The 23,293-nt window shown below is 48.0% G+C and overlaps 1 protein-coding gene across 1 annotated transcript in view; it reads right to left on the reverse strand.

The window, feature by feature from the left end:
• SIL1 (SIL1 nucleotide exchange factor) overlaps positions 1 to 23,293 on the reverse strand; it is a 95,864-nt gene that overhangs the window by 51,111 nt on the left and 21,460 nt on the right. The window contains exons 2-3 of the mRNA XM_062001940.1: positions 20,280 to 20,394; positions 17,126 to 17,261 (exon numbers count right to left, since the gene is read on the reverse strand). Coding sequence (XP_061857924.1) covers positions 17,126 to 17,261; positions 20,280 to 20,384 — 241 coding nt within the window. The 5' untranslated portion in view covers positions 20,385 to 20,394. The remainder of the gene's footprint in view (positions 1 to 17,125; positions 17,262 to 20,279; positions 20,395 to 23,293) is intronic.

Consider the following 23,293-nt stretch of genomic DNA (forward strand, 5'->3'; position numbering starts at 1 on the left):
GAACCAGGAGGGCGAAGCTGGTGACAGCAAATTCATGGTTGGAAATGAGGAGCTGAAGCCTAAGAGACTGTGCAAGAGGAGGAAAATGGGGCAAAAAAAGAGGAAACTATTTTCAAGGGGAAATCTGAGAAGCTCAAGACAGGCCTTTCATGTCCAGGTCTCAGCAGTCTCTGCTGCTGCCCTCAGCTTCCACGTTTAGAACTCAATTGAGGCTAAAACTGAAAAGATAAGATGTGTACAACAGAGGAAAAGCAAACTCCCTTCTCCCAGATCCAGCTGTCCCTGGGAGTGTTTCAGGCCACGCTGCACTGCTGGCAAGGCACACAGCTCATTGACTGCACCTCTGCTTGACACGTGGCAGCTGGCTCAGCTCAGGCTTTCCAGCCCAGCACCAACGTTTCCCCAGGCCTAGAGCATTCCCCAGAGCCAAGAGGTCCACAGACATTGGACATTTCAAGCCTGCAAGGTGCCCCATCAGAAGTGCCTGGCTGTGAGACCAGTGGAGTGCATTGGAGAAACTGTCTGTCAGCTCTGCTGCCAAGCTGGAGTGAGAACCTGAGTAATCAAAGCTGGAATGAGAAGCTGCCTTGGAGAGAGCGTTGGTATAGTGCTTTCCAAAGCTTCAATTTAAAGCCTTGTTTCTATAGCTAATGCACTCATAAGGGACATTAGCCTAATTTTTGTCAAGAGAACTTGTCAACACTGCAGTCTTTAAGATAGACCCTATGGACTTGGTTTATCTCACAGACACATCACTGGGAAAGAAAGTAGCTGTGCCACACTCGGTTCACAGGAAAATAAATTGACCTCCCTAGGTTTAATCAGGGGATGCTGTTTTGTAACACTGCACATGAGAGCAGCCTCACATCTTCTCAGTGTGCACACTGCAGCTGAGTTCAGGTCCAAATCCACCACATATGGGAACCCACAGGGAGGTGCTTGGAATGGGCCATTGCTGGAGATGGGCAGCCAGGGACACAGAGCCTGACATCCCCCTTCCACTGACAGCAGGCAAAACATTTGGCCCAACTCCTCAAGAGGCATGTCCTGCTACTGACGGTGTTCACCAGTTGAGCCACAACCAGTGGACGGTGATTACAGGGCCAAGAGGAGGAAAGTGGTGGTAGAAGTAGAGAATTAGCTTTGCCTCCTCAGGAGTATAAGCAGGAGATTGAATTTGAACTTGTCTGGCCTGATTTTAGCAACATGCTCCATGGGCGAGTCAGCAGAAAGGGGAAACAAGAGGCTGTATTCTGCATCACTGGAAAGAAAACAACATATTTGGACAATCCTGTTCCCATCATATCCTGCTTTAAGGAATTAAAACATTCCCAGGAGCTGGCACAGCTTCATGCTCACCACGTGTCAGCCTCAGAGCTGCCTCCGCAACAAGTCTGAGATAACAACGCTGGTGCCGTGGCACAAAGGCGAGTCCGAGCCTCGCAGCTTCCTCAGGGAAAGGCTCAAAATGCCTTTTTTATTTGCAGTTGTCACTTGGAAGTACCAGCAGTATAACCTTGCCCCAGCTTTGGAACAGAAAGCAGCTGGGGGAGTAAAGCCCGGCATCAGCCTGGAGGGCAGGAGGGTGGCTCTGCTCTGCTATGGATCCTGCACTCGCAGAAAGCATAAATCATCCCAGCAGCCAGAAACGTCCCTTGGGAAGGAAATCCTCTCAAAGATAAATCAATAACTCAGTGTAATTTTAGCATGCAGCCAGGAGAATTTACATTGCCAGGAAGGCTGAGAGCTCTGCCACGGAGACAGCCACAACATCATCAAAGGGCCCTGCAGCAGCCCCCCTGCACAAGAGCTCACGCTGAGCTCTGCCTGAGCTCTGCCGTGCCAGGACCTCTACAGACCCAAACCAAAACTGCAGCGGCAGGTATGTGGGACAACAAAATCCCCTGATGACAAACCTGCTTGCATCCCAGCTGCCCTCCTCCAGCCACAGCTCTCTGCAGCCGTGGCAGCGCTGGCAGATGCTCCCGGCTCTTACAGGGTGAGAGGTGTCCAAACACCAAGAGAGAGCTAAAACAAGCAAAGAGAGTAAAAAGGGAGTGCTACAGCCACAACCTTCACCCCCTGGCCAGGGTTACAGAGGTTCCCACCAGCCAAAACCATCCACGAAATAAGGTGAGACAGTGACATGCTGCTGCAGCACACTGTGATTAATGAGACTGCAATTTATGTAATTAGATTAATGCAAAGTACACTTGGACCAATAAGTTCAAGGAAACTAATGACACTTTACAGCACAGTTCAACACTGAGCAGTAACTCTAGCAAAGACAAAAAACAACCCCAAAAAAGGTCCCTAATTATTCAGCAGCTCTTCTCCTCCCAGATTCTCAGGGTCAGCTTGGAGGAGAAGGTGGCCTGAATTATATTTTCGTTTCCAGAACATCAACAGAATTGCTAACTAAGTTCCAGCAGCAAGGTCAGAGCCTGCCCACAGCTCTGCCTGCCATCCCCCCTCCAACTGCCAGCTCCAGCAAACCTGGCAGCACTGGGCCCATGATCTCAGGCTGCCCGTGCCCTCTGCCAGCCTCTTTAAACCACCCATCCCCTGTGCTGCTCCTCCAGAGACATGCCACCAGTGCCTCTGCCATCCTTCTGCTCTGGTTGCCAGCAGGGATGGATAAGCAGCAGCAATTAATTCCTCAGAAGCTAAAAGTGGTCTCCATGAAGCACAGCCTGGTTTACATGTCTAGGAGTTGGATCTTACTGAAGACAAGCCTGGCAAGCAAACCTCCCAGTCCAGCAGTTTAGAGTATACTCAAGCCACTGAAACACTGCAAACCATTGCAGCCAAAAGAGGCAGGAGATGCAGAGCCTGTGCTGCCAGCGCTCAGAGGGCTTGGAAGCAGCCTGCCCACAGGCAGGGCAAGTAACAAACACATCCAGTCCCTGCCTGGAGAGCCCTGGAGAGGGCCTGCTCACCACCCTGCTTCACAGCAGCTTGAGGCTCATGCAAACACTGCCTAGGCAGAAAACTTTTGTGGCTACTCCTTTGTGCTTTTATGACTCATGTGCACACACACGTAGTCCTCTGTCCTCTCCAGTATGTGCTCATCCTCTGCCATGGCTCAGCTGGAGTTGTGGATGCATCAGGGAGCACCTGCACTGGCCACAGTCCTGTCACTCCTCACACCCTCCTTAGGTCCCAACGAGATGTGCTCGTGCTCCATCAACCCTGATGTGCTCCAGGAGCACATGTCTGCAAATCCAGCTTTCCAGCAGCTACAGATGTGGTCTATGTTTCCATATTATGCCCCTGAGACCTGGACTTTACACCTCTGAAGTGCCAAGATCTGACCTAAAGAGCAGTGTCAGAGCTCATACCAGTGCTTATCCAAAGAGCCCAGGATGCATTACCACCACCCCAAACAAAACCAGGACAATCTGTTCTGCTGCTGTGATGCAGAACACAAAGCTGCCCAAGAAGTCATGGTGAGTCTCCTTCTCTGGAGACATTCAAACCCACCTGGATGAGTTTCTGTGTGACCTACTCTAGGTGGTCCTGCTCCTCCTGGACTGGGTGATCTCTAAAGGTTCTTTTCTGTGAAAAACTGTGAAGACACAACAAAAGAGGAGAGCCTCACAAGCATCCCTCCACGTCTGAGATAAACCCAAAATTACATACATGGTCACAAGTTCAGTGTCTCAAGATTGCACTCATGGGGCTATGAGCCAGCAAAGCTCTCCTGGTAGCTTCCAGGCTCAGCAACAGCATCGTGCAAGAGGGAACATGCAAAAAGCCAACTCAGAGATGATGGGGAAGACACGTATAAAGTAATCTGTCACGTGGGTATCTGTGTGCACCCAAATGTCCTGCAACACAATTAGAAATCAATAGCAAGATGCAGAAACCCTCAACCACACCGTGAAATATAAAGAACACTTGTAATATCGATTTTAAAAGTGCCTCAGAGAAGACAGTTGTGCTGGAGCCTAAGAAAGCAAAGCAAAATGCCTGAATTGAAGCCTTTTTTTTTTCCTTCAAAAAGACATTAATAATGGATTTTCAATGCAAGAAGAAAAACTAAAACCCACACCAGATTCTCCTGGTAATAACAGCTTTCTGCAAAGCCCAACTATTAATGTAACAGGGATGTCCATCAATCAAGCACACAGAAAGTACTCTGAGAGCTAAAAAAGGAGCAAGCAAACATCTGCTTTTGGCAACTTAAATTTTGCCCTTAAGCTCAAGGAACATAATAAATTATCAGAAGGTTGGGCCTGAACTCATTTTCTTCCATCCTGGAGAGTTAAATGCTGAGGACAGGCATAAAAGCACACAGACACACTGCTGCTGTGATTTGTGCTTGACAAAGGAAATGGGAGAAATGGGCCCAATTACATTTGTAGACTGAGGAACTCTTGAGAAATGCCAGTGCTGCTCGCAGCACCGACACAGCAGCGGCTGCCGCTGGCCAACGAGCCGCAATGCCCGCAGCCAGGGCACATGGAGCGAGCCCTTGAGCCTGTAGCTTCAGCAACCAACCCCTTTTCTGTAGTTCAGGAAGTTCTTGTGAACCCTTCCCCACCTCCAGCCACCCTCAGCCTGCCCAAGGCTGTCCTGTGCTGGGAGGACAAGACACACAAACTTGCTGTGGGGTGACAGTCGCCTCTCTCCTCGCCACTGCTCTGCTCTTCCCCGCTGCCCAGAGGAGGCTGTGCTGATGAAGGCAGGTCGTGGCTGCCTGTGTCTCAGTGCTCTCATCAAGCAGTGCTTCACATTTCAGCACCATCCACCCTGAGGAGCATTGACTGGGCTGTGAGCAGCCAACCTGAGAAAAGCTGGATTTGCATCAAAACCCCCCAGCTGGCAAAGGAAGCAACTGGGGCATCCCTGTGCTTCCAACATTTCCTCTTTCTTAAAACACAGTAGGTCAAAAGAAGGGCTTGAGATAATGAACAGAAGCTGCAGGCATCACTGCAACTAAGTCTTAATAAATTCTGAAGAGTGACACCAGCAAATGACATTATGGAAGTCTGTATTTATTGTCTCCCCATGCTTTCTGTATCCAAGGTGCTGCATTACACTTAATAACAGTTTTTCTCCCTGTGCTGCCAGCGTTGCAAATCCTGCCTGACACCTGCCAAGCTGATGGTTGGTGTTAGCCCCCCCCAGATACAATATAAAGCTCTGGTGGTGTGAACAAGGATTAAGTTATGAACTATGACCTGTGCAGACAGAGCAAAATGCTGCCCAGTGTCACAGCAAACCCTGTCCTCATGGAGAAACACAGGTTCTCTGGATCCTCACCCCCAGCTACAGGAAACCTCCCTGCTCAGGCTTCCCAGCTCAGCCACCACTGCAACATGCACTTCAGTGACTCCAGATTTGGCTTTTAGATGGTGGATACAATCTTCCTTGAGCAGGGTCTTCATCAAATGTGGTTTAACCTCTTTGTGCACTATTCCTGTAGAAAATCACCTTTGCACTCAAGCTGCAACATGGGCAGTGCCTTAGGCCGTGGATAGATATTTGACACGTACAAAGATGCCACCATCCCCCTCCCTGTGTGTAGGATCTGTGCTGCAGAGACACAAAAGAAATCACATGAACCATCTCAGGGAAGAGAGTCAACAACCCCCTCCTGCCCACACAAATCAGTTTATCAAGTATAGCAGAGAGCAAACAGTAAAAATAGCCAGTGTAGGTGGGTTGGCCTCGTCTGAGGACATTTGCTAGAGTGGATGAAGGACAGCACGTATATTTCCTCCTCACAAAGTGGTCACATTAAACACTTTGCACTGACACAGCCTGATTTGGAAGAGCCTCAGCCCTTCCTCCTCTCCTGCTTGCCAGCAAGACCAGGCTTTCCTACACACAGCAGGGTGAGGTACGAGCTCTCCTGTCCTCCTGTCTTCAGCGTTGCTCTGCTCCTCCTTCAGGACACATCCTTTCCACTTGAGGACGTAATCTAAAGGTTTCCAGAGCATCTGACCAGCATCAAAGTGGGGGGAAAGATGATAAAACAGGAGTCAGGTGATAAGCCTCTTGGCTTATCTTCCACAAAAGGCTCTGGTACTCCTCAGCAGCTGGTCTCAGACATAACTTTCCGCTGCCTCTTTTCAGAGACATCTCCAGCAACGATTCCCATGTTTGCCCTGCTCAGACTGCAGCTGATGTTACCAAGGTGGAACAGTCAGCATCACCACCAGGAAATGCAGCTCTCCATGAAGCCCACCATGACATCTGTCTTACAACAGGCACTGCCATACAGAGTCACAGATGGGTTGAGGTTGGAAGATACCTTGGAAATCATCCCCTCCAGCCCCTGCTCAAGTAGCCTCACCTCAAGAAAGTTGCCCAGGAGCGTGTCCAGCTGGGTTTTGAATGTCTCCTAGGATGGAGACTCCACAGCACTGGTGAAGCTGACCTGTTCCAGTGTTCCATCACCCTGTAGCAAACCACCTTTTCTTTGATTGAACAGTTTCCCCTCTCTCAGTTTTTGCTGTGAAGGTCCCTGTGAAGGGCAGCACACCAAGGAGTGCAGCAGCCACTCCTCCCAGCCTTGTACCATCCAGGCTGTAAACACCTGCACAACCCCTGGCAGAGCAGAGCCTTCGCAATTTGCCACCCTGTTACAGCTCCAGCTAATGGAGATACAAAGAGGTCTAATCATTTTTGCATATTATCACCTGCACAACAGCGAGATAACTGTAATCAGGAGCAACCTGGTTAGCAGGTTAAATGATAGCCTAATTAATGGAGAACAGGTGGGCTTTGTTTCAAGCAAAGAAATGCAGCAGATTAGATCAAAATGCAAATGGTACCTTAAAATAGAGTCTCAGTGATAACTTCAGGGTGCTTTTAGAAACACCACCAGACTGAAACAGAAAGGAATGACAGATCCTAAAAATAAAACCTGGTCTGGGGTTAAAATGTAAATTGTTGGGTAGATCTACTTATTCACACCCTGCAGTGATGGGAGAGACAGGAAGCTTAACGTTTCTTCTTTTGCTTTGCAGGATCACAGGCGCTTTCCCGGTACTGCCATTGCCGCCTGCAAGGTCTTTGCAACCCTGGGAGATCTCCAGCAGAAGAACAGAAGAAATTCCAAGTGACAGACTGCATATATTAGCTCGGTATTCAGATAACATCTTGTTGCAAGTGAATGACCCCAGCAAAACTTCCTGCAGTCTTCAGGAGCAGGCAGAGAAATCAAGAGAGAAGGGAAAAGAATCTCTGGACTGAAGAAGGATCTTTTGAATCAGCCATGTTACCCTTTATGAGAATTTCTACCACCACCACGTTTACTCCTTCCAAAATGCAAACACATGAGGAGAAATTAAACTTGGACACGGTGCTGTAAGAGCTCTTGCAATAAATGGGAATTGGTTCTACAAAACATCACGACAGACCCGGGGAGGCTCCATTTACTTTCCCAAGCTTCTGCTGGTAAAGCAGAGATGGAGAAATAGAAATCTATGTGTTTTTTAACTCAGAGGCTTCCTTGAGATGCTGAAGGAAGCTGTTCCAGTAAAGCAGAGATGTTTGTTTCAGCGTGCATCCAAGTAAGAACAAATGCAAAACGAGCTTCTGGACTTGAAGAGACATCAAATGGCTTTTTTTTCATTTACATTGCAGATTCTGAAACGAATGAAGGGCAGAGATCAGATAAAATGCCTCACTAAACCACCACAGCATGATGGATATGGAGGGCTTTCCTCAGAACAGAGAGGTGCTTTTGAGCCAGAATGGAGGAGGCAGAGTGTGTGGCTCTGAAAAGGGTTTGTGGAAAAAGGAGGTCTGTTGCCAGTGTGACACAATGCATAAATACATAGATAAATTAAAGCAAAAGCCATCAGAAAAAAAAGCTGCAGCCCCATTTGAGTAAGAGCACTAATTTGCAAGCATGAGCTGTGAAGGACCACGATGAAATATCCCTCGCTGGAGCCATTTGTCTGTGTGCTGACTGCCTGAAAAGAAAATAATCTGACTGTGCTCACCAACCTAGGATCAGCTCTCTAGAAATTGCAGGATGTGGGGTCTTGGCCAACAAGGGAGCGTGCAGGAAGAATCAGCCAGAGCAAGACCCTAGGGGAAAATACATCCTTCCTAACTGTGGAAAAGAGAATGCTGGGAAACTGTTTTAAAGGTGTACATGGCCTAGACTGAAGGCCAAAGAAGAGGAAGGTTTAGCTCCTAGAGACAATTGGCTTTGTAACGACTGTCAAACACACAGCAGGGACTGAACCCACAAGCTCCCGGAGCATTTGGCCACAGAAGTGTCTTGGGAAAGGGTTCAGGAAGGGTCGTTCTGGCCACAGGACATATGGTGCTACAGCTCTGCCTGGGCTAAATGCCCTTCTGCTCCAAGCAATGCTGAATCAAAGCAGCCTGGATGTGGAGCCAGTGTTGCTAGAGGGAGGGATGTGGAAGGAAGTGGGAAGATGCTGCATCCCCTCAGGCACAGGGCAGACCACCTGCCTCCATCACAGCCAATCCCAGCCAGTGAATGAGAGAAAATACAGGAGAGTAGTCTGAAAGCACAATGTTTGCATTGCATCAATGGCTCAGGGATTCATTTATGAAATTACATCATAAACTTGCACATTTAGAGAAAGAAGAAGTCAGCTCTGCAGGAAAGCCTGATCTGGTCAAACACAGCCTGCAGCAAGCCCAGCCCCACGCTCAGGGAGCAGCACTGCTCTGCCGTCACGCCACAGCCCAGGAAAGCATTCCCAAACCAGGAAAAGAATCGCTCCTGGAGCCTTTTGTCACCAAGGGAGAGAGAAGGACAGCTTCTGAGGGTGATGGGGAGGTGCTGGCACAGGGAGGCTTACCCTGCAGCACAGAGCTCAGTGTGCAGCAGCAGCTGGACGCCTCACTTGATCCCCAGCATCTGTGACAGTGTCTTGCTGGGAATTCAATGCTTTCCTGGCCACAGAAGCAACCTCCAAGAGTTTGATGGAGATGGAGGTCCAACCCAAAGCTAAGCAAGCATTGCAATGCAATGCCTGGAATGCTTGTCCCACAAAACAAGATCAGGCACTTGGAGTGCTCTGACTGTATTTGATCAAATCTTCAGAACCATTTCAGTGACTCTGGAACCCAAACCATGCTTGTTGAAAAACACTTTCCCCAGTGAATGTGGGAGCCAAGCTCCTGGTATGACTTTGGTTGCTCTGGAAGGAGGAGGAAAGATACTCGAGATGAAAATTCAAGACAACCAAGGCTGGAGGAACTCCCCAAATGTTTTCCAGGAGCGAAAACATTTTTCTTCCAAAGCACTGTTAAAAGCTTGAAATAAATGCCCAGACTGTTAGATAAAGACAGAGATAAAACCAGGCCTGGTATTAAATACCTCTTTTTTAAATGAGGTTCATCTTTCTAAACAGTCACAGGAAGGTTATTAACGTTATTGCAGAAAGTACAGCACGCTTGCACATAAAAACCATAGCGAGACATTCCTCATCAGCCAGCACACGTTTAAGCATCTCTCAGCAGCTCATGTGCTCACAGCATCCCTGGCTGGGCAGAAAGACAATAAAAGAGAGGAATGAGAGATGATTTCTCTGGGAAAAAGTCTCTCTTCACTCAAAGCATTTTTTTCCCCTCCAAACAGTGTATGTTTAACCGTGTGAAGGATTCCCACCGCTCGTGCCTGCTGCTGTACAGCTGATACACTCCTTCTCTCTGCTAATGCTGCGCTTAGATTTTAGTAACACGTCAGAGCATCCTCAGAGCTGAGCTCAACAATACTGGGGAAAAAATGCAGCCAAACTTCCTCCTGTTACACAAAACAAAAACTGCTTGACTCTCTCCATCAGCTGGTTTAAAATCACTTCAAATTAACCCGTAAGGTGCCGCAGAGTCACCCAGGCAGCGAGCAGGAGGCAGGAGTGTCTCACATGGAAACACATCATTACACCCTTGTTCCTGTTACACTCAACACCCAAGCCCAAGGCTCTGTGTTAGAGAAGCTGCAAACTTTTATCACAACTATTGAGAAGCATTGTTAAGCTTTGGTGGTACAGTGCATCACTGCAGGAGGCTTTTATAACCAGATTGTCTAATGAAAGCAGCAACATACAGGCAGTAAGGGACAATATTCACCCCAACACACTGAAAATCCATCTCAACCCCACTCTGCTCCTATACCTGAGCAACCCAAGCAGTACATTTAGAGGTTCTTCTTACCAGCTCTGGTGCTGACAGGATACCAGCAGTTCTCAAAATGACAACAGCAAGTTTTATCCTAGTTTGTTTCACAAATCCTGACTGATACTGTTATGGGTGTGCTGGGAAACCAGCAGCTGCAAAACCTCCCAGGTTAGGCAGCAGCAGACAGAAGCCATAGGGAACTACCCTGCAAGTCAGAGCAGCTCCTGGCCATGCTGGAGACTTCCCATTTAGCAGAACCTGGCCACATTGGGCATGTCCCACTGAGCAGCCTCTTGACACCCATCCTGCACATTCTTGCTGCACAGCCCCCAATCCCCACAATTCTGCTTCATGAAAACCTGCAAGTTAAGTGTCCTGACACAGACCAGACCACTTGTGCCCAGTTCCCAGGAATTATTTAGTACAGTTTTGAGGTCTCATTATTAAAATGTAAATATATATACACTGCATTTACAACATGCTATGAAACAGAGACTCAAAACTGCATTGCCATACTTGTCAAATTAGAGAAGCAGAGTGGTTTTGATAAAGCAGGACTCTTATGTGGTTTTATTTTCATGTGCTTGTTACTGGCCTATAAATTTCTTTTATTTGCCACAGTTCCTCATATCAGTGTGAATGACAAAGGCTCTGCAGCTCTGTCCTCTCCTGGAAAAGGTCAGCTTTGTGCCTAAGGACCTAGCCCATAGACATTTGTGATTGTTTCAGGAGTGTTTCAACTACAGGGGTCCAAGGTGAGAACACTCCCAGCGTCACCTACACCAGCACCTTGTCAGGACATTGGCAGTGGCTCCCAGCAGCCCAGTGCGCCAGGGACAGCTAGCCCATGCCTGCCCCACAGCCAGGAAGCCAACCTGCTCACCAAGCAGCACTGCCAGCCCTTGTGTGCACACTGAAGAGATGGCTTGACAAGGACCAGGAGGGTATCCCAGGTGCCCTCTGGCTTCCCAGCTCAGGGAACCTGCTTGAAAGAAAACCCAAGCAGATAAAGCAGAGCAAGGCTGGGGACAGGTAATGGCTCTGACCTCATCTGCACAGCTGAGCTGGGGGGGAAACACTCATACAAAGAGTGTCCCCATGTCCAAAAGCTGGCATCCTTCAAACACTCCCTGCTCACAGAGGTTTGGGATGCCACCTCTCTGCACATTGTCCCAGCGTCTCCCAAGCAGCCCCAATCCTGCCCTCTCACTGACAATAGGCAAGGAAACACTGTTATCCCTCTTACGCAGATGAGGACTCAGGCATAGAGAATTTGCTTTGACACATCTGTCCTCCAGTGCCCCACACCAGAGCCAGAAGCAGCACGGAGAGGAGAGGAGAGGAGAGGAGAGGAGAGGAGAGGAGAGGAGAGGAGAGGAGAGGAGAGGAGAGGAGAGGATGAAGACATGGGCATGAGATACATCTGGGATATCGAAAGCATCGTATGCAAGAGATCAGATGGAAAACAAGCAGAGGGAGAGCTACTAGTGGCCATAACTCTATCTGCAAGTACTGTGTATCTGCAATTGCTCTCGAGACTGCCTGGGCTTTCCTACCTGCTGTAATCACCCTGCAGCTCTCCCTGTTTCTGGCCAGAGAAAATTTAATAACTCCACAGTCAAGATTTTTCCCCTCTGCACATCAGTGAGAAGTTCTTTTATGAAAAAAAAAACAAAACAGAAGTGGAAAAGAAGCATTCAATCTGTTCTAAACGGGGTTTCTAAATCCCATCTGCCTTCCCCCTTCATGCAAATCTGTGCTGATCTGAGGAGGCTCCTATTTTCTGGATTACACACTCAAGCTTTGCAAACCTGAGCACACCCCGCTGTTTTAAGGCCATCTTTCACAGCCCTCTCTTGACCATGCTGACATAAATATTCCAGAGACCTGCATACAACTGTTTGGGTTAGGTCTAGGTCACCAAAAGGTCAATGGTTTGAACACAGTCATTAATTCTGCAAAGCAATTAGCTTTGGTTGTGCAGTTCAGGACATCCTGGTGAATGACAGCAGCAAGATGCACACCAACAAGGTGTAAGGAAAACCTCACCAGACACCACTGGCATGGGACTCCTGAGGCAAAGGGATCCCTCCTGCCATTACCTTCTCCCCCCAGCTTTAAAAACCTCTGCTCAGCTCACAGCAGTGCTGGCTCATTCAGCCACTGAAACCTCTTGAAAGACAAAGACTGGCAATGAAACTGGACTGAGCTATTCCCCATCCAAGCCTTGCTCTTTCCAACACCACAGCAAGTCCTCAAAGTAGCTTCTGAACTCACTCCCCAGGACAAGTGCTGTCTTTGAGAACTGTTTCCATATATATAAAACCTTGTTTGTGCAACAAATGAGACAGGGGAAGACCTGAGACAAGTATGAACTGCAGACAGCTACGGACAGAGAAAGCAGCCCGAGGATCCTTGGAAGCTGCAGCCATGGATATTTAAATGCTGAGCAATGTATCATCAGCTCCCTGCTGAACATAAGATGGTTTCATCTTTGCAGAAGCAGCAACAACAGCATGCTCACATCAACTTCACTCTGGCAGTTTGATCAACAGCAGCAGTCATGGCTTCTTATTTTTTAACTGCAATATAATTAGGCACTTAGGAAAATGACTCTGAATAGTACAACTGCTACAGAGTAACTGCAGGTATCAGCACAGAGCTCTGCAAGCCAGAGGTTTAACCTCAGCTGAAGGTTCAGGCCAGCTGAGCTCCTGTAACACGTGCTCAGCCTGGCTAGATGCTGAGACATGCTGTCCAAATCTGAGAGAAAGCCCATGCTGCAACATTCCAGTCACCAGTGCAAGACTCAGCTCTAGCTTTCCAGTCTGAAAGGAGCTGCTCTGGACCAAAGGAAACCTTTCTGTGCCCCACTGCTGGCTCCTCTCAAATGGAAGGCATGCTGAGTAGACTGTAAATACCTTGCTATTTCAGGCAGATGAGGTGCCCACCTGGTCCATCTGGATTTGGAACCGGACACATTAATTCTCAACTTCAAACTGTCAGCTTGAAGAAACCTGCCAGTGAGATTCTGCCACGGCATGAAGCAGGAAAGAGCAGCTGCCACGGAGGTGGACAGAGCCCATCTGCAGAGGCACTGCACAGCCTGGGTTGCTGCTGAGGAGAAGATGATTAACCACCTTTTTCTTTCCTAGTTAAAGCCTTGTCTCTTATATCCTTCTTCTTAATCTTCACAGCAGCGTCTTCCCAGAGGAGCCACTTTTGACCCTGCTGGTCAGTGATACGATCAAGTGGTCAGAGCAATCCAACTTCCAACCATCATCAGGAATGTTAAATAAACCAGAAGGAAACAAGGTGCTCAAATAACAAAATCCCCAGGAAATGAAGCACCCATTGTGTGGCAGATTTGAGCTCAGCTGGAACTGTGGAAGAAATGCTCCTATCTACTGAACCCTCCAGAAAACTGTTACATTGTCAGCTAAGACTATCAACCTTATCCAATCCTTCCATTCATCTCTGCCATCCCAAAGACTAAGGATCAGCCTTTGGTGTGCATAACCACCAGGTAAGATCACCTGGAAAAGTAGTCGGGTGTGTCTGTGTGCTGACAGACTAACCTCCCCATGCCAGGCAGAGCTTAATGAAGGCAGTACAAAAAGCAAGTCACCTCTGCTCTGTTTCTCTAGAGAGCTTCCCACTCACAAGGGTACTATTGCCCTGGCAAAAGTGCATTCAGAAAGGAAAAAGGCATCAGAGGAAGCACAACTTCAAGAAAGATTCTCTGTCTGTGGTTCCCTAACCAGGAGGAGTGACATGAGCACGGGTGTGAGCATCCATGCAGAGGACTGCAATCCTACTCATTAACCCACTGAGTAAGTTCCTCTGGATGCCAACCAAGAACAGAAGGAAAAGCCCCACAGACGTCTCATCATTTCCTCAGCTGATACCAGAAAGTCCAACCACAGAGGCTGAACATGAGCCAGCAGTGTGCCCAGGTGGCCAAGAAGGACTTGGAGCACATCTCGGATGAGGAATGGCTGAGGGATGGGGGGTTGTCTCTCTCTAAGGGTCTCTCTCTGGGGAGACCTTATTGCTCTCTACAACTACCTGAAAGGAAGCTGTAGGAAGGTGAGGTTGGTCTGTTCTCCCTGGTAACAAGCAATAGAACAAGAGGAAACAGCCTCAAGCTGCAGCAGGGGAGGTTCAGGCTGGGTATGAGGAGGAATTTCTTTGCTGTCAGGGCTGTCAGGCATTGGAAGGGGCTGCCCAGGGAGGTGCTGGAGTCACCATCCCTGGAGGGGTTTCAGGTGGATGTTGCACTGGGGGAAATGGGCTGGTGGGTGATAGGGCTGGGACAAAGGCTGCATTCCATGAGCTTAAAGGTCTCTTCCAGCCCAAACAATTCCACGATTCCAGGTGCTGGCAGACTTTCCAAGGCACACTGTCCTTCTCCTTTCAGTCTAAGCCAGCCATTCCTGGTGCGTTATTTAGTGTCAAGTGAGAAAGAAGCACTGCTGAACAGAGTGTTAAAGGACCTGTTTCACCAGCCTTTCCACAGCCCATCAGCTTCCCAGCTGGCTGGCAGAAGAGACAACTGATCCCCTTGCTTCCAGATTACAGGTGGCAGAGCTCTTAGGGTAACTGCCTCTCTGTGTTTGCATCCAGCTATCTCCAGCAGCTTGAAACATGCTCAAAGTGCAAGAAAACACTTGATCAAAATCCAGCTCACATTGTAGGCAGCGAGGGAACAACTGCACAAAGCAACGTTACATACACAGTAACAGTTTAATTTGGAGGAGGGATTTGGCAGGTTACAGGTTGATGACACTGCTGCAGTCTAGGCGGAAACACAGGCTGGTGAAATTAGCAACAGGGAACTAGAAAAACAACAGAGCAAAACTGGAAATACACATATAAAAGATGAGCAACTGTAGGACTGGACTCCTGTGATTGAGCTCAGAACAGGAATAAGATGAAACAGGAGTGTGATGGGGGGGAAACACAACCCTCAGCTCCCTGCCACTCCTCAGACTTTAAATCAAAATGTTTGTGTGGGGGCATCCTGGTAATGTGGGCAGCAGAAGGCAAACTTCTGAGCACTGTGCTGCAGCTCACTTTGGCCTGTGCTGAGCACACAGCAGCCAGCCCAGCCAGGACTCTGCTCAGCTACAAGCAAGTGAAATCCCATCAGAAAACATCAGAAGATGCAGACCCACCGGATTAGACACGCTGCCAACGCCTCTGCTAAAGGAATGAAAGGCACATTCCTCCTGCAGCCACGCTGCCTGCTGCCCTCTCCTGTGGCTCAACTGCCTCCCCAGCATGGACCTGTGCTAGCAATGGGGAAACCTTTGAGGTCAGAGGCTGCAAGGATGGGCTTGTGGTGCCAGCAGCTTTTCCAACTCACTTTGGGTAATGTAAGTGCTAAAACTGTGAGTCACAGGCCAGGCATTGGAACGGGCTGCCCAGGGAGGTGCTGAGATGGGTGGGTGTTGCACTGAGGCAAATGTGCTGGTGGTTGGTAGGGTTGGGACAAAGGCTGGACTTGATGAGCTTACAGGTCTCTTCCAGGCCAAACAATTCTATGATTCTATAAACCCACAGGAGACAAAACCCCCATCCCCAGGCAGAGGGAGACCAAGGAAGACTCCTCTTTCTGACATATCTCTACCCAAATCTTCACACACACCTGAAATGAGGATCTGTACCAGCCAGATCATGCAGCAGGACACCTTTTAAGCCCGTTGAGAGAGTATCTGAAATTCTTTTCCCCTGTGTATGCTGACAAGCTCCCTACTTCCACCAGTCCTTTGCTGCACATGCCCAACACGAAACTACTACAGAAATAAAGTGAAACAGGACACCTCAGCAACAGAGAAGGTGCTTCTGAACAAAACCAGCCACAACGTTTCCCATGACTGCAGGTATATACGTATTCTGCTTCAAGGAGGGTGGGGGGATCTGCATGCCTGAATACTGAGCAGGGACACCACACACCTTCCATACATAATGGCACAAAAAATGGAATGTAAGTGTATCCTGCAGCCTTGTGAAACTGAGGGGCTTTTGCTAGATGTTTATGTTAGACAAAGATTTACATTTGGAAAAGTTGCTTTGCTGTATCTGGCAGAAATTTCAAGACAAATGGATCCTGTATTTATTCACTCAATGATAATACTGAGCACAGCACAAAGCTCTTTTAAATTCAGTGCACTTTATAAAAATTAATTACTACTTAGTTCACCCTTCTGAGGTGGGAAGGTACTACACCTGCATATACATGAGGACACCAAAGCACAAGTGGATTAAATACCTTGTTCAAGACCCCAGAGGCAGGCTTACTGATCCTCCTAATTGCTGAAATATGTGTGCACATATGCATCTGTGTGTGTTTAAATGGGCTTATCCTCTCCAGAGCCTTTCCTAGCACATGGGGTTTTGCAGTGAAGCCAGCCGGCTCGGTTGGTGTTTTCTTACCATACACGTCCCATACGTTTCTAATAAAAGGTAACAACGCCCAAAAAAAAAGGAAGAGATTTTTCTCTGTGTGTGGGATGTATGGATAGGGATGAAAGCTTGATTTCAAACAGCCAAGGAACAAAAAACTCGGTGTTAAAAAGCCACGTAGTGTTACATTGATGGTTCTTAATGAGATTGCCACTGAGCAGCATTTCAGCAGCCCACAGTGGAGCACAGCAGACCTGGGATAATGTGTGCCAACAAATGCTAGGAAATCTGTCCCTTGACAAACCTACGAAGGGAGAAAGGGCTTCTGAGCTAGCAACAGAGACACACCACCACCTACAACGTGGCTGGCAGCCCACTCGACCTGCTCCAGTGAACTGAAAGCACTTGAGCAACCACTCCCGTTGCCAGCCGGTTCAGCGATGGGCTCCTGCCCCTGGGCTGGGTCACTGGGGCTGTACTTCTGTCTGAACACCAGCAGAACACAAGAACAAACAGGTACTTAGAGTTTCTGCAAGGCTGTGTCGGTGCTGTCAGGCAGGGTTTCAGAGGGACACTATAATTAGCCATCAGGTGTTACCTGGATGGATGGTTTGCCACTGATGTGTGGGGTAAAACACTTCCAGGTCTTCAGGATCAGCATCATCTTCTGTCAGCGGCTCTTTCCCACTGTCATCCTTTCTGTCACTCTCTTCTATTTTTGTAAGGGCAAACTCCTTTTGGATAGAAGAGATTCAGCTCATTAGCAATTGCATCTGGGTAATTTAGTGCCGGCTGAGAGTACAGAATTTTTTCCCTCGCCAGCAGATTTTTTCTGACATCCGAGATTCTTTCCACATGGTTACATTTAGATTTCAAGTATATTAAAGGTTAAACACGCATAACTGGCACGACATTTGTGCTGAACAAAGCAATACAGCCTATTTCCCATTCCATTGTAAGCTGCAGGTTTAAAACAAGCTTTTGCAGAGCTTCACCTAGATTAGAGTCAGAGCCAGGAGCCCTGACTATTCTCAGGGTTGTGTAACGTTGGGAGACCCTGTTTCCCCTTGCCTAAAAATATCTCCAACTTTTAACTTCTTCAGTTGAAATTTTCCACACAAGTGGAACGCCTCAAGCACTGGGGTTTTGGTTGGTTTGGGTTTGTTGGGTTGTTTTCCTTAAATGCATTTATTTCAGGCTTGGGGAAGATTTCAGCTAAAATAGTTCAGCTGTTTCCAAAATAGGACACGGGGAAAACACACCGGTAACAACACGAGCATCCTTTCCTCCACCCTTTCCCAGGGCCCTCCAAGTCTTTTAAAACAATGAGGTAGTGATTGAATCAGCACCTACATGTGGAGAGCAGCACGGGAATGGCAGAGGTGTGGTGGATCAGCTTGGCACGAGAGCTACCACATTATGCAAGTGAAAAAAAAAGGAGGATGAAAAGCAGGGGAAAATTAAGCTCACTGCAAGAGAAAAAGCTTACTGTTCACTGGAAAGTCTCCCCAGGGAGCTGGTGGGAGTCATGTAAAACTGCAATGGATAAAATTATTGAGAGAGTATAGTAAGTAACAACCTCGTACGACGTCACTATTAACTGCTCGGGAAGCAGGCCTCTCCTCTTCTGCTTTCCACGAGAGCTCAGAAGCTGGTTCAGGTTAATCAGCCAGCCAGCTCAGTTTCTGTCGTAGGGAGCACCATCAGCTTCTGATTTGGCTAAGGATGACACCCCTGAATAACTTCAAATAAGCAGCCTATGGGGACAGATTATTGCTAACTGTTGGCAATTAGAAGAAGAGTTACAGCTCACTTCGGGAAGTGTTGTGGTATTAATCCTTAGAACATTTTCACAGGGAGAAAGAGAAGTCAATCAAGAGGTTAACTGGAAATTTCAGGCCATGTTCTGTCTCTTTCACTTCTTGGAGGAAATGTGTGCATATTTTCTGTCAGAATCTGAATGCTTTGCATATAAATATCCATTATCCAGCCTAGGAGAGCATGTCTGAGCAAGAGAAATGTCAGCCTGAGCAAAACACGGACAATTAGCCACAGTGGTAACACAGGAAGATGCCTGACAAACCTATAGAATTGTGTTCTATCTGCCAAAAGAGACCGAGACTTCAGAAATACTCTGGAAAACAGAGCTTAACTCCTGCTGCTCACTCACCTCATCAGAGCCTTGAAACTGTTACAATGATGACAAATGGTTAAAGCTCAGTAACAACCATCCCCATAAAAAGCCAGGTTCTGCAGATGAAAATCAATGTTAACATTTTCTGAGCCAAGACTCAACAGGACTGAAATAAATGACTCAGAGCAGTTATTATTTAGCTTATTTATGCTGCTATATTATTATCCAAGAGGGACTTAATAATACAGGCTATTGTAAATTTACCAACAGGCCTCTGAGTGGTGTGTCTGTTGAAACACATAATGGAGATAGCTGATGTTTACCAGCTCTGCTTAAGAGAAGCTTCATGGTCTAAACGTCGGGTAAGGATAAAAAGATGTGACTTGGTTCATTCCAACGTTACTGCCACTGCTCGGCCCACAGTTGCTTTGTAACACCCTGTTTTCATTACTATTCCTGACAAAAAGTGGGCAGGTGGTTCACACAGGTGATTCTTCATTTACACAGAAGTTAGGTGGGATCCTTTTCAGTTTGTTTTGGTAATTAAAATAGCAGGAAGAAAGACATCCATAAAGGCAAAGAGCCTTCTTGCTTTGTCAGTCTGAAATCAACTGCAATAAGCCGAAAAGCTTCAGCAGGGAGGGTGTGAGACAGTCTGCAGCCTGTTTGCAATAAAGGAGGGATGTGATCAGCAAGGAGCCGTTGCAGGGGGAGCGCAGGAAAAAGTGATGGGAGAGTTAACCTCTACTGCATGAACCCTGTCTGAACCTTGGCTTCAGCCTGCAGCCAGCTCAGGCACATATCACTGGGTGGCTGTCTCAGTCCTTGCTCTCCAGCTGAGCTGACTATGCTCTATCTCCAGCCTCCTTCCCCTCCCTGAAATAAAGGCATTGTCTCATCATTACATGACTCCAGGTGGGCTCAAGGCACTAGCCTGCAGTGCTTCTACTGTAATCTGCCCTTTGTATTTGCTCCAGGGAATAGGACAGCCCTCACCCAGCTGCATCACACAACCAACAGACCAGCAAGCTGCAACACAGACAGGAGCGAGTGTCCAGGACCGGAGTGAGGCAGTGATCCCTGACACCAGCATTGCTGGGGTACCCCCTGTTTTAAGCCACAGCATTACAGTAAAAAACCACCACTCTCTACTGCTCAGGCTTCCTCAAGGAAGCTTTCCACATCTGCTAATCTAGCAGGGCCTGGCACCCAGGGCTCAGCAGCAGAATCCAAAGCAGGGGAGTTTTGCACAGCTGTACAAGTGCAGAGGGACTGACAGCATCCCCTCACCTCAACTGCAGTTTCAAAATAACCCTGCAAGTAGCAAAATCCATGCACAAGGGACACAAGGCCTAACTCACGTGTGGAGACTCAGCAGAGGCACAGCTAGGAACCTATTAGAGGACATCTCTTCCCCTCTTATCACTAGAGCACATAATTAGCTTTGCCCCTTGTGATGGGGGGAACACGTGATGACTCCAAGTAAAAAAGTGACATCTAGGAAACGAGAGAGCTGCCTGAGTTGCACTGTTCCTGTTGCAAACCCTCTGGATTGAGCATGTTCTGCATTTCCTGCAGTGAGGCACGCAGTCTTAAGAAAGAAGCAACCAACACTTACGGGGACTCTGTCGCTGAGGCTTGACCAAGGAAACGCCACAGAAACCACCAAGATCAGCAGGTTGATTTTGGCAGCAGTGGAGAGGCAAGGGGCCCAATGAGACATTGCCACCAGCCTGAAATACAAGGGAAAACAAAAGCAGCAATATTTTAGTTTGTGTTTTCACAGGTCTCAGCATTCTTTAGGTGACATTTTGCAAGGCAGCACGGGTTCAGAGCTGCAACTCCACAGGGAACAAAACAACTCGAGGTGTTATCGCACAGGTCTCCTCCAGGCAGCCTATAGCAGGGGGTGTTGATCCTACTGCCCATGGAATTTATGACAAGGAATGATAAAGGAGCTTAGACTGACCCCTCAGGGTCTTCTGTCTCTCCTGGAAAAGATGAAGAAACCTGCAACTCTTGTTTAATCATAGAATGGTTTGTGTTGGCAGGGACCTCATGGGTCCCTGGGTCTCATGGGTTGCCCAGGGAGGTTGTGGAGGCTCCTTCTCTGGAGGCCTTCAAAACCCACCTGGATACGTTGCCGTGTGACCTGATCTAGGTGGATCTGCTTTGGCAGGACCTTGCGCTTGGCCTTGTTGAACTTTATGAGGTTCACGTGTGCCCACCTCTCAAAGCTGCCAAGGTCCCTCTGGATGGCATCCCTTCCCTCCCTACAGTGTGCTGTCACCAGCAAACTTGCTGGGCCCATCCCACTGTCCATGTCACCAAGAAAGATGTTAAACAGTGCTGGTCCCAACACTGACACCCAAGGAACACCACTTATCACTCCATCAAGTCACTGATCACAACTCTGAGTGTGACCATCCAGTCAATTCTTTATCCACCAGGCAGTCTGCCAAAGCCATGTCTCTCCAGTTTACAGACAAGGATGTCATAGGACAGCATAAAATGCTTTGCACTGCTTAAAATCATCACTGTGTTAATGCCACAGACGAGGAACAAAAACCAGTGCAACCCTACAAAGGTTTTTTGTGCCTGGGCCTCATTTTAAGCACAGAAGTAACTGAATGAATTAATTTTGTTTAAAAGTACCAGTCAACAAAGGTTCAGGGGTTTCTCTAAAGCCATATGGAGGTTTTTCTCAGGGAAAACAACATTTTGCAGAGGTCAACGTTTACTTGGTGGTTCCTACAGCACAAAGCCTCTGCTGCTCAGAGCACCAGCTCACCCGAACCATGAGCCCAGGAGCCAGCTCTGCCTGTGCCCACAGCAGAACACAAAGCAATGCTGTGGGCACAATCACAGACCACCTATTGAGTGAGAGAGGGGGGCAAAACAGAAGGGTCTTGCTCTTGTGGCTGCCAGCCAGCCTGGCACAGAGCTTGTAGTGCCAGCACTACGTGCGTAACCACGCACACACGTGCCCCCAGTGCCTCACAACACGAGGCTTTAAATCCACCTACAGCATTCTTCTCACTGCTTCTCACACTGGGGTAGGGAACAGAGCAGCCTGCCAGCACACAGGCTGGAGAAGTATTTCCTTTGATTGGCTCTAAATTTACACACTGCTAAATTAAACTAAATGAGGTCTTTTGAAAGAAGATGGGACTGATTAGTTCCGTTCAAACACTCCTTCATTACTCATCCCTCCATCAAGTCTGCTCCTACTCCTATCCAGGTTTTAAAGAACTTCCTCCCATACATGCAGTCCTAAATATCTTTCTGTCTCTGTTGTCCATCAGGTTGGCACATCACATCATGTATTTTTTCCTTCCTTGAAGCAACCACCTTCTGTTCCATAGAGCAGGAAATACATTCACCCAACACCAACTCCTGCCACCGAAGGACCTCTCCCCCCAAGAAAACTTCACAGACATGAGGGAGTGGAATCCTCTCCTTCCACTCCTTTACTACTGTCTTGTCTCTCCACTCTGTTAGGTTACTTCTCCCTCTTCCTGCTTGGCTTTTGCTCTACCCCAGAAAAAAACAAAAGGCAAAACGGCACATCACGCTGATCAGAGGAGGGCATCTAGGGAAAAGCAGCAAAGCAGGGAGCACTTGCAGAAACACGTCTGATGCACCTCTGCATCTCCCAAAAACTCCGTACTCAGGGTCTTCCTGAACAGCAGCCTCTGCCTTTGAACTCAAATCCAGATCAACTAGATTCTGAGGTATTCCCATCAATTGCTTTTGAAGCAGATTGGGGCTTCTGACACACTCAGCAACTCGGCAACAAGTTCCACTCTGTGCATGACAGTACCACCTTGCAATTCTGACCTCATGCTCCACATCCTCCTCTTTTCTAAAGGGTCAAAGAACCACCATCAAGGAGCCACAAGATTCACATAACCCCTCTGGTCAAGGCCAGCACCAGGACTGCAGTCTCAGACTGACCAAGACCTTCCACTCACCTCAGAACAAACTGCTGCTTTTTGCATAGGAAACAGGTTTTTGAGTTGGGGTGGGGGTTCTTTCAGTTATGAAACAAGCAGGAAAACTGGGATAATGAAAAATAGACGTATCCCTAAAACTTTACCTGCAAGCTTGGAAATTAAAAGAGAAAAGAAGAAAAAGCAATTCAACAAAGCAGCAGCTGAGAGAAAACGCACACTCCCATAAAAATAGAGCTCACGTGTACCGAGAAGGCTGGTAGCAAATGACAGTGCAGCCTCTTTAAAGCCTACAACCACATGCCTGCCTGGAAGATGACATCTGCACAACAATTAGCAGTTTGCCTAGGTCCTAGGTAGGCAGGGGGAGCTAACATGTGAAACATGGGGGTTTGAAGCTCCTGGAGAGAAGCCTGCACAGGCTGACATCGCATTACAAGAGAGACATACACAGAGGGCACGAGAGGATTTCCAAACCCAACGTCATGTGGATATAATGCACTTTTGGAAATGAACCTTTCAGCTCACAAAGCAGCCAGGGGGATGGTTGTGAGCTCACCTCTGATTTAAGGGTGTTATTTTGGACGCAGCAGCACCCACATAGAGCTGCGGCCGGCCAACAGCAGAACCGCTCCAGGACTGCAAATTCCCCTCATGTGCAGTGGGGTGTTGGGGTTTT

This window comes from Colius striatus, chromosome 9, assembly GCF_028858725.1.
Source record: "Colius striatus isolate bColStr4 chromosome 9, bColStr4.1.hap1, whole genome shotgun sequence".
In the NCBI taxonomy this organism is placed as follows: domain Eukaryota; kingdom Metazoa; phylum Chordata; class Aves; order Coliiformes; family Coliidae; genus Colius; species Colius striatus.